Source organism: Nerophis lumbriciformis, linkage group LG24 (genome assembly GCF_033978685.3).
Source record: "Nerophis lumbriciformis linkage group LG24, RoL_Nlum_v2.1, whole genome shotgun sequence".
Classification (NCBI taxonomy): Eukaryota; Metazoa; Chordata; class Actinopteri; order Syngnathiformes; family Syngnathidae; genus Nerophis; species Nerophis lumbriciformis.
The window spans coordinates 15,069,924-15,082,500 of record NC_084571.2 but is presented as its reverse complement, the minus strand read 5'-3'; the positions used below and the strand labels follow the sequence as shown (position 1 = coordinate 15,082,500).

Below are 12,577 nucleotides of genomic sequence, written 5' to 3'. Positions count from 1 at the left end.
TGTTTCAACTGATCATCCTTGGGAGGTTTCTAGAGCTTCATTGGAGTCCACTTGTGGTAAATTCAGTTGGTTGGAGATGATTTGGGAAAGTACACACCTGTCTACCTGTCTATATTTGGCAGAGCACAAACCAAGCATGAAGTCCAAATAATTCCAATTGAGCTCACAAATGATTATAGGGTATTGTGTGTAGAATTTTGAGGACACAAATGAATGTATTTCATTTTGGAATAAGGCTGTAACATAACATGTGGAAAAAGTGAAGCGGGTGTACTGTATGCCAAACTCTGTAAAGCATGTTAGAAACTAAAAGGTTACCAATTTTAACTTGAAATATGCTTTTTGAGCAATTTTAGTCCACCCAAACACCAAATTTCCTCACCTGAAAGTCCTCCATCTTTGAGAAGAAGTGTTTGAGGAGCACCAACATGTCTGAAGCCACCATGTCAACATCTGTGGCGTAACAATCCGGCCTTTCTGCGTAACTAAAACCAGTTCCGACTGGATTGTCCACAAACAACACGCTGGCTGCCTTCACCTGCAACAACCAACACAAAATGTCATTTTTCTTCTATTCACAAGAACTAAGTTAATATTAGCTTGGGACGATACACTCAGATCACATGACCATCACTGGTACAGACCTCTAGAGAACAAAACCAGACAGTATTTTAACGTTACTTTTCAGCAGGACTGGACTGAAACACTTTGGAATTGTATTGTAGTTTTGTAAAGAGGCAAAAAAAATCCCATTATTAATTTATTGCAGGAGGGTCCAAACTTTACCGCGAGTCTGCATCGTACTGAAGCACTCCATAACGGATGTTCAAATACAAACCCCGTTTCCATGAGTTGGGAAATTGTGTTAGATGTAAATATAAACGGAATACAATGATTTGCAAATCCTTTTCAACCCATATTCAATTGAATGCACTACAAAGACAAGATATTTGATGTTCAAACTCATAAACTTTATTTATTTTTTTGCAAATAATAATTAACTTAGAATTTCATGGCTGCAACACGTGCCAAAGTAGTTGGGAAAGGGCATGTTCACCACTGTGTTACATGGCCTTTCCTTTTAACAACACTCAGTAAACGTTTGGGAACTGAGGAGACACATTTTTTAAGCTTCTCAGGTGGAATTCTTTCCCATTCTTGCTTGAAGTACAGCTTAAGTTGTTCAACAGTCCGGAAGTCTCCGTTGTGATATTTTAGGCTTCATAATGCGCCACACATTTACAGTGGGAGACAGGTCTGGACTACAGGCAGGCCAGTCTAGTACCCGCACTCTTTTACTATGAAGCCACGTTTATGTAACACGTGGCTTGGCTTTGTCTTGCTGAAATAAGCAGGGACGTCCATGGTAACGTTGCTTGGATGGCAACATATGTTGCTCCAAAACCTGTATGTACCTTTCAGCATTAATGGAGCCTTAACAGATGTGTAAGTTACCCATGTCTTGGGCACTAATACACCCCCATACCGTCACAGATGCTGGCTTTTCAACTTTGCGCCTATAACAATCCGGATGGTTCTTTTCCTCTTTGGTCCGTAGGACACAAGGTCCACAGTTTCCGAAAACAATTTGAAATGTGAACTCGTCAGACCACAGAACACTTTTCCACTTTGTATCAGTCCATCTTAGATGAGCTCAGGCCCAGCGAAGCCGACGGCCTTTCTGGGTGTTGTTGATAAACGGTTTCCGCCTTGCATAGGAGAGTTTTAACTTGCACTTACAGATGTAGCGACCAACTGTAGTTACTGACAGTGGGTTTATGAAGTGTTCCTGAGCCCATGTGGTGATATCCTTTACACACTGATGTCGCTTGTTGATGCAGTACAGCCTGAGGGATCGAAGGTCACGGGCTGAGCTGCTTACGTGCAGTGATTTCTCCAGATTCTCTGAACCCTTTGATGATATTACGGACCGTAGATGGTGAAATCCCTAAATTCCTTGCAATAGCTGGTTGAGAAAGGTTTTTCTTAAACTGTTCAAAAATTTGCTCACGCATTTGTTGACAAAGTGGCAGAGGTGTGGACTCGAGTCACATGACTTGGACTCGAGTCAGACTTGAGTCATGAATTTGATGACTTTAGACTCGACTTGACAAAATGTAAAAAGGCTTGCAACTCGACTTAGACTTTAACATCAATGACTTGTGACTTCACTTGGACTTGAGCCTTTTGAATTGACATGACTTGACATGACTTGCTACTTTCCCCAAAACCCAAAGATGAAAAAGTTATTCGGGAGCGCTCCGTATTTTTCATTGTGTACTTGTCTATCAGCGTTGCGTGTGTCAGCTGGTGTGGTCTCAGTACAACAGCCAATCAAATTAGATCTACTTTGTTTTCATCACACAGCATTCATCCAATCAAATTGCAGGACAACCAACGAAGAAGACATGTCCAAACCACACGCCAGTGAACAAAAAATGATACCTAAAATAATTTTGTTTGGGTATAAAAAATTACGAGGTGGTCAACACAAAACGGTTTGCAGTATGCAACACATGCGGTTCGAAAATTACTGATGGAGAGGCAACAACTTCCAACTTCGTCCGGCATTTGAAGTTGCACAAAGAACGGTAAGTTTTGAATGTAAGATAACGTTTATTGGCTAAGTAACGTGACTTTTATTTGCTGTGTAGTTAAATCAGTGAGGCTGTAAACTCACTGCTAACATTATAACGTTATTGCAAACACGGGAATCTGTTGCAGTTCACTACCTTATTCATACTTTTTGTTCAGTGATTTTTTTCAAGCAGGGTTACGTTAGTCAATATATCACACGTAACGTTAGACGGCGGTCAGCAGCACCGCGTATTTTAGCCACCTAAAAAAAGACAAAAATAGTAAAATAAAGGTCAGTTAAAATGTATACTATATTATGAATATGTGTACCGTTTTAGCTAGCTTTCTGACATACTGTTGGTTGTTTACCTCAGTGGTCCCCAACCACTGGGCCACGGCCCGGTACTGGTCCGTGGATCGATTGGTATCGGGCCGCACAAGATTTTTTTTTTTTTTTTTTTTTTTTTTTTAATTAAATCAACATAAAAAACACAAGATACACTTACAAGTAGTGCACCAACCCAAAACAACTCTCTCCCCCCTTTTGTTCTGGGCATTGAACATGAAGACTCTTCCTTCACTGTTCCGAGTGGCCATGAGAGTCTTGGCAGTGCCTGCCTCCAGTGCTCCAGTGGAGCGAGTTTTCAGCCATGGTGGCATCATACTACGCCCCCATCGTGCACAAATGACTGACAGACTCTTGGCTAATTTGGTCTTTTGCAAATGCAATGCAGCATAGGGCCCTGACATATAAAAAGTACAACTTTTTTGTTATGTCATGTTTTTTCAATGTTAACACTTTTGTACAAATAAGTACATTTGCACTTTATTTTTCAATGTGTTTGTTCTGTAAAGGAATGAGTTAATGTTTAAAATGACTGGTTAATAGTGCTATTATAAAGTGCAATGTCAGCACAATTTTCTTTCCTGCAATTTAAAATGCACTTGTTTTAATAAATAAATACAGCGTTTGAAAAGCATACACAATCTTTGTTAATATATTAGTCTGTGGTTAAAAGGACTTGAAAGGACTCGAAACTCAAAATGCAGGACTTAGGACTTGACTTGAGACTTTCCAGTCTTGACTTTGGACTTGACTCGGGGCTTGCCTGTCTTGACTCGCGACTTGACTCGGACTTGAGGGCAAAGACTTGAGACTTACTTGTGACTTGCAAAACAATGACTTGGTCCCACCTCTGCAAAGTGGTGACCCTTGCCCCACCCTTGTTTGTGAATGACTGAGCATTTCATGGAATCCACTTTTATACCCAATCATGGCACCCACCTGTTCCCAATTTGCCTGTTCACCTGTTGGATGTTCCAAATAAGTGTTTGATGAGCATTCCTCAACTTTATCAGTATTTATTGCCACCTTTCCCGACTTCTTTGTCACGTGTTGCTGGCATCAAATTCTAAAGTTAATGATTTGCAAAAAAAAAAAGTTTATCAGTTTGAACATCAAATATGTTGTCTTTGTAGCATATTCAACTGAATATGGGTTGAAAATGATTTGCAAATCATTGTATTCCGTTTATATTTACATCTAACACAATTTCCCAACTCATATGGAAACGGGATTTGTAATATGAAAATATTTATCCATGAAAATATACTGCTGATGGTGTGTTTGACAGAGAAGCAGCTGGAAGGAGATACCGTAAAAGTCCTCTCTCTGAGGTAAATACTGAGTAGTATTTTACATTGCTTCATAAAACTACTGTACTACATTCTATGGTATTGTTATATACAATATGTTTGATCAAGTGTGTTTTTCTTTTTAAAAGCATGTTACTTGTTAAAATTGTCATGTTTTGGGAGCCGAGCACCAATTAAAAATATTTCAGATTAAATTGACAAACTGTGTCACAGAACTAAAACATGTATGCTGAGGTACTACTGTATTGGTTTTTTTTAGGTTTTTTTACTATCTTTGGTATGACTGTATTGTTTTGTTTTTCTTACTATCTTTGGTACGACTGTATGGTTTGTTTGTTTTTTACTATCTTTGGTACGGCTATTGTTTTTCTTTTTTACTATCATTGGTACTACTGTATTGTATTTTTTTTTACTATCTTTGGTACTACTGTACAGGTTTTTTTTTACTATCTTTGGTACTACTGTATTGTTGTTTTTTTAACTATCTTTTTTTTTACTATCTTTGGTACTACTGTATTGTTTTTTTTACTATCTTTGGTACTACTATTTTTTTTTTTACTATCTTTGGTATTACTGTATTCAAAAAAATGTTTTTTTTTACTATATTTGGTACTAGTGTATTAATTGTTTACAATCTTTGGAACTAATGTTTTGTTTTTTGTTTTTTACTATCTTTGGTATTACTGTATTATTATTATTTTTAAATATCTTTGGTACTACTGTATTGTTTTTTTTTTACTATCTTTGGTATTACTGTATTTAAAAAAAAATGTTTTTTTTACTATTTTTGGTACTACTGTATTAATTGCTTACAATCTTTGGAACTAATGTTTTGTTTTTTACTATCTTTGCTACTACTGTATTTTTTTTTACTATCTTTGGTTCTACTGTATTGTTGTTTTTTACTATCTTTGGTACTACTGTATTGTTTTTTTTACTTATCTTTTAGTACTACTGTATTTTTTTTTTACTATCTTTGGTAATACTGTATTGGTTTTTTTTAAACTATCTTTGGTACTAATGTATTGTTTTGAAAAAAAAAATCTTTGGTACTACTGTATTTTTGTTTAACTATCTTGGTACTACTGTATTGTTTTTTTTACTATCTTTTGGTACTACAGTATTGTTTTTTTTACTATCTTTGGTACTACTGTATTGTTTTTTTTACTGTCTTTAGTACTACTGTATTTTTTTTTACTATCTTTGGTACTACTGGGAAGGTTTTTTTAGTATTATCTTTAGTACGACTATTTTTTTTTTTTTTTTACCATCGTTGGTACTACTGTATTGTTGTTTTTTGTATTATCTTTGGTACAACTATAGTTTTGTTTTTTTACCATCTTTGGTACTACTGTATTGTTTTTGTTTTCTATAATCTTTAGTACTACTGTATTGTTGTTTTTTTACTATCTTTGGTACTACTGTATTGTTGTTGTTGTTTTTTACTATCTTTGGTACTACTGTATTGTTTTTTTTACTACTATCTTTGGTACTACAGTATTGGTTTTTTTAACTAGTATCTTTGGTAATACTGTATTGTTTTTTTACTACTATCTTTGGCACTACTGTATTGTTTTTTACTATTTTTGGTACTACTATATTGTTTTTTTTCTACATTTGGTACTACTGTATTGTATTTTTTACTCTCTTTGGTACTACTGTATTGTTTTTTTTTTACTATCTTTGGTACTACTGTAATGTTTTTTTTTTTACTATCTTTGGTACTACTGTATTGTTTTTTTTACTATCTTTGGTAATACTGTATTGGTTTTTTTACTATCTTTGGTACTACTGTATTGTTTTTTTAACTACTCTCTTTGGTAATACTGTATTGTTTTATTTACTACTATCTTTGGCACTACTATATTGTTTTTTACTATCTTTGGTACAACTGTATTGTTTTTTTTCTATCTTTGGTACTACTGTATTGTTTTTTTTAACTATCTTTGGTACTACTGTATTGTTTTTTTTTACTATCTTTGGTACTACTGTATTGTTTATTTTTTACTATCTTTGTTAATAAATACTGTATTGTTTTTTGTATTTTTACTATCTTTGGTACTACTGTATCTTTTTTTTACTATCTTTGGTATTACTGCATTTTTTTTAAATTTAATTTTTTACTATATTTGGTACTAGTGTATTCATTTTTTACAATCTTTGGAACTAATGTATTGTTTTTTGACTATCTTTGGTACTACTGTATTTTTTGTTTATTATCTTTGGTACTACTGTATTGTTTTTTTACTATCTTTGGTACTACTGTATTGTTTTCTTTTTAACTATCTTTGGTACTACTGTATTGTTTTTTTTTGTTTTTTTTACTATCTTATGGTTGTTGTCAAATATCTTAAAAAATGAAGTTCAAACAACTTACCCAACTGCTCTTTCTTGGTTGTAAGTCGCTATCCAGAGGTCCGATCTCCCCAAAGTTCCCAAAACCACTTCCTGAACCTCCTGGTCCACCCTAAATACATATCAGAAATACTTTAATTACACATATTTTATAGTCCACTTTAAATACTCATGTTTAGCCTCGTCCTTCAGTGATAACGCTACTTGATAATGATACTTACGATACGAAGAAATTTTGTTTATTTTCCACAAAGAAGGTGATGATTATTAACTGCGTCAGCAGGTTTCAAAGGATGGACCAAATATAAGTCACCTAATTAGAACTGCAAAGGTGTTTTACCTGCAGCCACATGACCAGAGGGACTTCCTGGTACTTGACGGACTGACTGTCCGCATAGTAAAGCCACCAGAACATGTGCGCCCCATCACGTACTTCCACATAGTCCCACACTTCTTCTCCCACCAGTGGAGCCGTGGAGCCTGCAAACAATTCAATAATATTTGACGTCATGAGGTGGATTCACACCAATAATACTTTAAAAACTCTGCAATGAACATGTTTTTAAATACACATATCATAGACACATTTTGTAAATAAAAAAACATTTATAAAGAGAAACTAGGGTTGTACAGTATACTATCACGGTACTATACTCTGTTTGAAAAGTACCGGTTTAAGAGCAGAGGAGCATGTTCGGCAGCGCACACACACAGAGTACTTACAAGCAGACACAGTGTGTAGACAGTAAAGAGAGAATGCACGCATTTTGGCCTAAAAACTAAAGATAAAGGTGAAGTTAGAACACTGAAACACCCTCAGGAAGAGGTGCTTTAAGACATGGCTAGCTAACTCGCAGCTAACGTCCATCCACAGTCGGCAGTGTTTTAGCTACAGCTAAATCACTAAACCTTGTGTCCATGGCGACAAATAAAGTAAGTTTCTTACAAGTAACATTATCACTGGAGGACGAAGAATAGCAAACCATGCTTCACTACACACCGCTAACAACAAGCTAGCACACCTAAATGTAAACAAAGGCCATGGGTGGATCTACACCTACACCAATATACCAAGTATATTGTCGATACTACAATGATTACATCAACATTTTTTATCGTCACAACATTTTTTTCCTTTTTTAAAAATTCATGTTATGTTTATAAAGTCATGAAATATGTCCCTGGACACATGAGGACTTTGAATATGACCAATGTGCGATCCTGTAACTACTTGGTATCGGATCCATACCTAAATTTGTGTTATCATCCAAAGTAATGTAAAGTATCAAACAGAAGAATAAGTGATTATTACAATTTAACAGAAGTGTAGATAGAACATGTTAAAAGAGAAAGTAACCAGATATTAACAATAAATGAACAAGTAGATTACTAATTCATATTCTACCACTTGTCCTTAATGTTGACAAAATAATAGAATGATAAATGACACAAAATGTTACTGCATACATCAGCAGACTAATTAGGAGCCTTTGTTTGTTTACTTACTACTAAAAGACAAGTTGTCTTGTATGTTCACTATTTTAGTTGAGGACTAAACTGCAATAATAAACACATGTTTAATGTACCCCAACATTTGTTGTTATAATAAAGCCAATAATGACATTTTTGTGGTCCCCTTTATTTAGATAAGTACCAAAAAGCATCGAAGGTACCAAAATACTGGTACCGGGACAACCCTAAGACAAACACGATAACTATTGTAAAAACAATAAAATTTTGTATTTATAAATTCAAAAACAATATAGAAAAATATAAAATATTTATAATAGAAATAAATATCAATTGACTTAATATTTAGTATTTTTATTATACAGATAGTTGTTTTTTTAATGTAAAATAAAAAAGAATGTGACCCCAATGTGGTCCCAATGTGACCCTAATGTGGTCCCAATGCTATCCTAATGTGAACCCAATGTGGTCCCAATGCTATCCCAATGTGGCCCCAATGTGCATGTGATGTCCCATTAGAAACATATGTTTAATGTACCATAAGATTTGTTGTTAAAATAAAGCTAATAATGCAATTTTTTTTAATCGAAATACATTTAGGTACCAGCTAGGACAACCCTAAGAGAAACAGGATAAGTATTGTAAAAATAATTCAATGTATTTATAAAATCGAAAACTATATAGAAAAAATATAAAATATTTATAATAGAAATAGATATCAATAGACTTAATAGTTAGTATTCGTTCTATACATATATATTCTTCTTAAATAAAATGAATGAGAATAATTTCATTTCACACAAAATAGAATAAACATGGTTTTTTTTAGAACTTGTTTTAAGTGACAAAGCGAATTAGTGTATGATCGAATAACATGTCCAATGAATGTTTACAATAAATGAGATATGATATAAAAACGACCCTGAAATGAGGTGCACAGTGACAGTATGTCCGAGCTCACCTGTGAGGTTAATAAGTGACACGTTTGAAGCGAACAACGGCACAGTCGAAAAGTTATTGTTTTTAGGCACATTTGCTCCAACTATTTTTGCCACGCCGAGACAAAACAAGAGAAATGCACAACGTTGTATTACTAAACACCTCATTTCAGACGACTGTTTAGGACTAAAAGGCACAGCTGGTAACAATGAATCTTACCTTTGCCGACGATGAGCACAAATAAGAGCGACACAAATGCGCGACATGGAAACATTTTGTGTTGAATAGTTTTTGTGATCACGTGACAGACTTAGAGTCAGCTGACATATTCTACTTCCTCTTCGTGTATTTCCGGTTCTCTGGAAATTTGTGACAAAGGAAGTGACGTTGCCTTCGCGCATGCTTGCGACGACCAGGTCTTCCCTGTACACATAGGGACCGCCATAGACATCGTATAAGAAGTAGACACAGCACTGGCTGCTGTGACGCGAGAAATTAGGCCGCCATCTTGAAGTGGTGATGAGGAGCCGACGAGCAGCCGAAACTGACAGTTGACAGGTAGAAAACAAAGATGCCGGGCTGCTGTTCAGCGTTTTCCGGCTCAAATGAGCGGACTGTTGAAAATAGGAATCGGGGGATTACTTTTCACAAGTAAGATTTAACATTAACGTACTATTGGTTGTATTTTGTGAAAAGAATATTACCACAGAGTTAAGAAGGAGCAAAGATCTTCAATAGTACTGAAATCCTATCCGCTAACAAACAAGAGTATAACCATTAACCATAATAGAATTGCTTGTCAATGAAATTAATTAAATTTAAAAATGTCATACTTGAATAACATAAAGTTGAAATAAATGATGAAGATAAAGATTGTAAAAGCCAACAGGGGTAAAAGTTAGGCCTAACCCCCTACACCATCCATCCATCCATCCATTTTCTACCGCTTATTCCCTTTGGGGTCGCGGGGGGGCGCTGGAGCCTATCTCAGCTACAATCGGGCGGAAGGCGGGGTACACCCTGGACAAGTCGCCACCTCATCGCAGGGCCCCCCTACACCAGTGGTTCTCAAATGGGGGTACGCGTACCCCTGGGGGTACTTGAAGGTATGGTACGTGAGATTTTTCAAAAAGATTCTAAAAATAGCAACAATTCAAAAATCCTTTATAAATATATTTATTGAATAATACTTCAACAAAATATGAATGTAAGTTCATAAACTGAACATCAAATCAAGTAGTCTATTCCATTCATTACCATAAACCCAGAGTTTCCCCCAAGCCATGATGGTTTGACCCTCACTAAAATGTCTGTCAAAAAGAACTGTAAAAAGAAATGCAACAGTGTTTCAGTGTTGACAGCTAACTTTTTTGTGGACATGTTCCATAAATATTGATGTTAAAGATTTTTTTTTTTGTGAAGAAATGTTTAGAATTAAGTTTTATGAATCCAGCTGGATCTCTATTACAATCCCCAAAGAGGGCACTTTAAGTTGATGATTACTTCTATGTGTAGAAATCTTTATTTATAATTGAATCACTTGTTTATTTTTCAACAAGTTTTTGTGATGGTACCGGGTAGAAGGAGACGGCACTGAGACAGGGAGAGCGTTTAGCCTGGGGCGTATTTATTCAAAAGGGAATTATATATATATATATCTCTATATAAATATATATCTATATAACAATAATAATAATAATAATAATATATATGTATAATTCATACAATATATTATCCAATATATTATATTATATTATATTATATTATATATATCAATATATATATATATATATATATATATATATATATATATATTAGATGTGTATGTAACCAAACAGGAAATGGGTGTCAGACTATGTGTGGAATTTAACTGGAGGGTTTTACCGTAAGTGTTGGAGGTGCGTGTTGAGAGGAGCGGTGCTGTCAGACAGGGTTTGTCCAGGGGCGGAAACGTTGGTCGAGAGGCAGGAGTGGGTCGTCGTAGTCCGGGAGGGGGGGGGGGGTGAGCGATGAGTCCAGAACCAGGAAGCAAGAGGATGACAGGGAAGATCCAGGAGCACACGACACACAGCGTGACTCGGGGACGCACACAGGAAGCTGCGGGATGAGGAAGACACGACAATTAACGCAGGGAAAAAAAGCACAGAGATCAGGATCAAAAAGGCACTAGGAAGCTGGAGACGAGCTTACGGTACGATGTACAGATTGCTACGTTCTGGCAAAGGATCTCTGGTGGCGGTTGTTTAAGTAGTCGTCCCTCTCATCAGTTGCCGGTGTGTTGATTGAAGAAACGCAGCTGCCTGCAGCAGTCGCGCGCGGCTCCCAGATGAACGCGCACTGGTGCGCGTCAGGGCCGTGACAGTTTTTAGTTATTTGTACATCTTTTTTTACAAATAGTTCAAGAAAGACCACTACAAATGAGCAATATTTTGCACTGTTATACAATTTAATAAATCAGAAACTGATGACATAGTGCTGTATTTTACTTCTGTATCTCTTTTTTTCAACCAAAAATGCTGTGCTCTGATTAGGGGGTACTTGAATTAAAAAAATGTTCACAGGGGGTACATCACTGAAAAAAGGTTGAGAACCACTGCCCTACACCAAGGGTGTCAAACTATGGCCCGCGGGCCAAATTAAAAAGTTAAAAAAGTTAAAGTACCAATGATTGTCACACACACACTAGGTGTGGCGAAATTATTCTCTGCATTTGACCCATCACCCTTGATCACCCCCTGAGAGGTGAGGGGAGCAGTGGGCAGCAGCGGTGGCCGCGCCCGGGAATCATTTTTGGTGATTTAACCCCCAATTCCAACCCTTGATGCTGAGTGCCAAGCAGGGAGGTAATGGGTCCCATTTTTATAGTCTTTGGTATGACTCGGCCGGGGTTTGAACTCACAACCTACCGTTCTCAGGGCGGACACTCTAACCACTAGGCCACTGAGTTTAGGCCCGCCGTGTAATTTCACTCGGCCCTTGAGGCCATATCAAATTAACGCTAGAGCTGGCCCGCCGATTATATTCAGCGGCGGTGCCGCTGTAACACCACATTCACCGATAATTCTCATACTTGCCAACGCTCCCGGGAGACTCCCAAATTTCAGTGCCCCTCCCAAAAATCGTCACGTCCGCTTTTCACCCAGTCTAGCGAATACTGGCCCAGTCACATAATATGTGCGGCTTCAACACGCACGCACGCACGCACGCACGCACACACGAATGCAATGCATACTTGGCCAACAGCGATACAGGTTACACTGACGGTGCTCGTATAAATAACTTTAACACTGTTAGAAATATGCGACACACTGTGAATCCACACCAAACAAGAATGACAAACACATTTTGGGAGAACATCCGCACCGTAACACAACATAAACACAACAAAAGAAATACCCAGAACCCCATGCAGCCCTAACTCTTCCGGGTTGCAATATACACCCCCGCTACCACCAAACCCCACCCCCCCTAAACCCGCCCACCTCAACCGACATACGGAGGGGGGAGCATGTCCCAAATTCCAAGCTGCTGTTTTGAGGCATGTTAAAAAAAAAAAGCACTTTGTAACTTCAATAATAAA

The 12,577-nt window shown here is 36.8% G+C and overlaps 1 protein-coding gene across 1 annotated transcript in view; it reads right to left on the bottom strand.

Annotated features, from left to right (window-relative positions):
- The window catches only part of scpep1 (serine carboxypeptidase 1), a 21,682-nt gene extending 12,305 nt beyond the window's left edge, over positions 1 to 9,377 (bottom strand). The window contains exons 1-4 of the mRNA XM_061981641.1: positions 9,217 to 9,377; positions 6,929 to 7,068; positions 6,611 to 6,700; positions 383 to 538 (exon numbers count right to left, since the gene is read on the bottom strand). Coding sequence (XP_061837625.1) covers positions 383 to 538; positions 6,611 to 6,700; positions 6,929 to 7,068; positions 9,217 to 9,271 — 441 coding nt within the window. The 5' untranslated portion in view covers positions 9,272 to 9,377. The remainder of the gene's footprint in view (positions 1 to 382; positions 539 to 6,610; positions 6,701 to 6,928; positions 7,069 to 9,216) is intronic.
- Between the last annotated feature and the right edge of the window lie 3,200 nt (positions 9,378 to 12,577).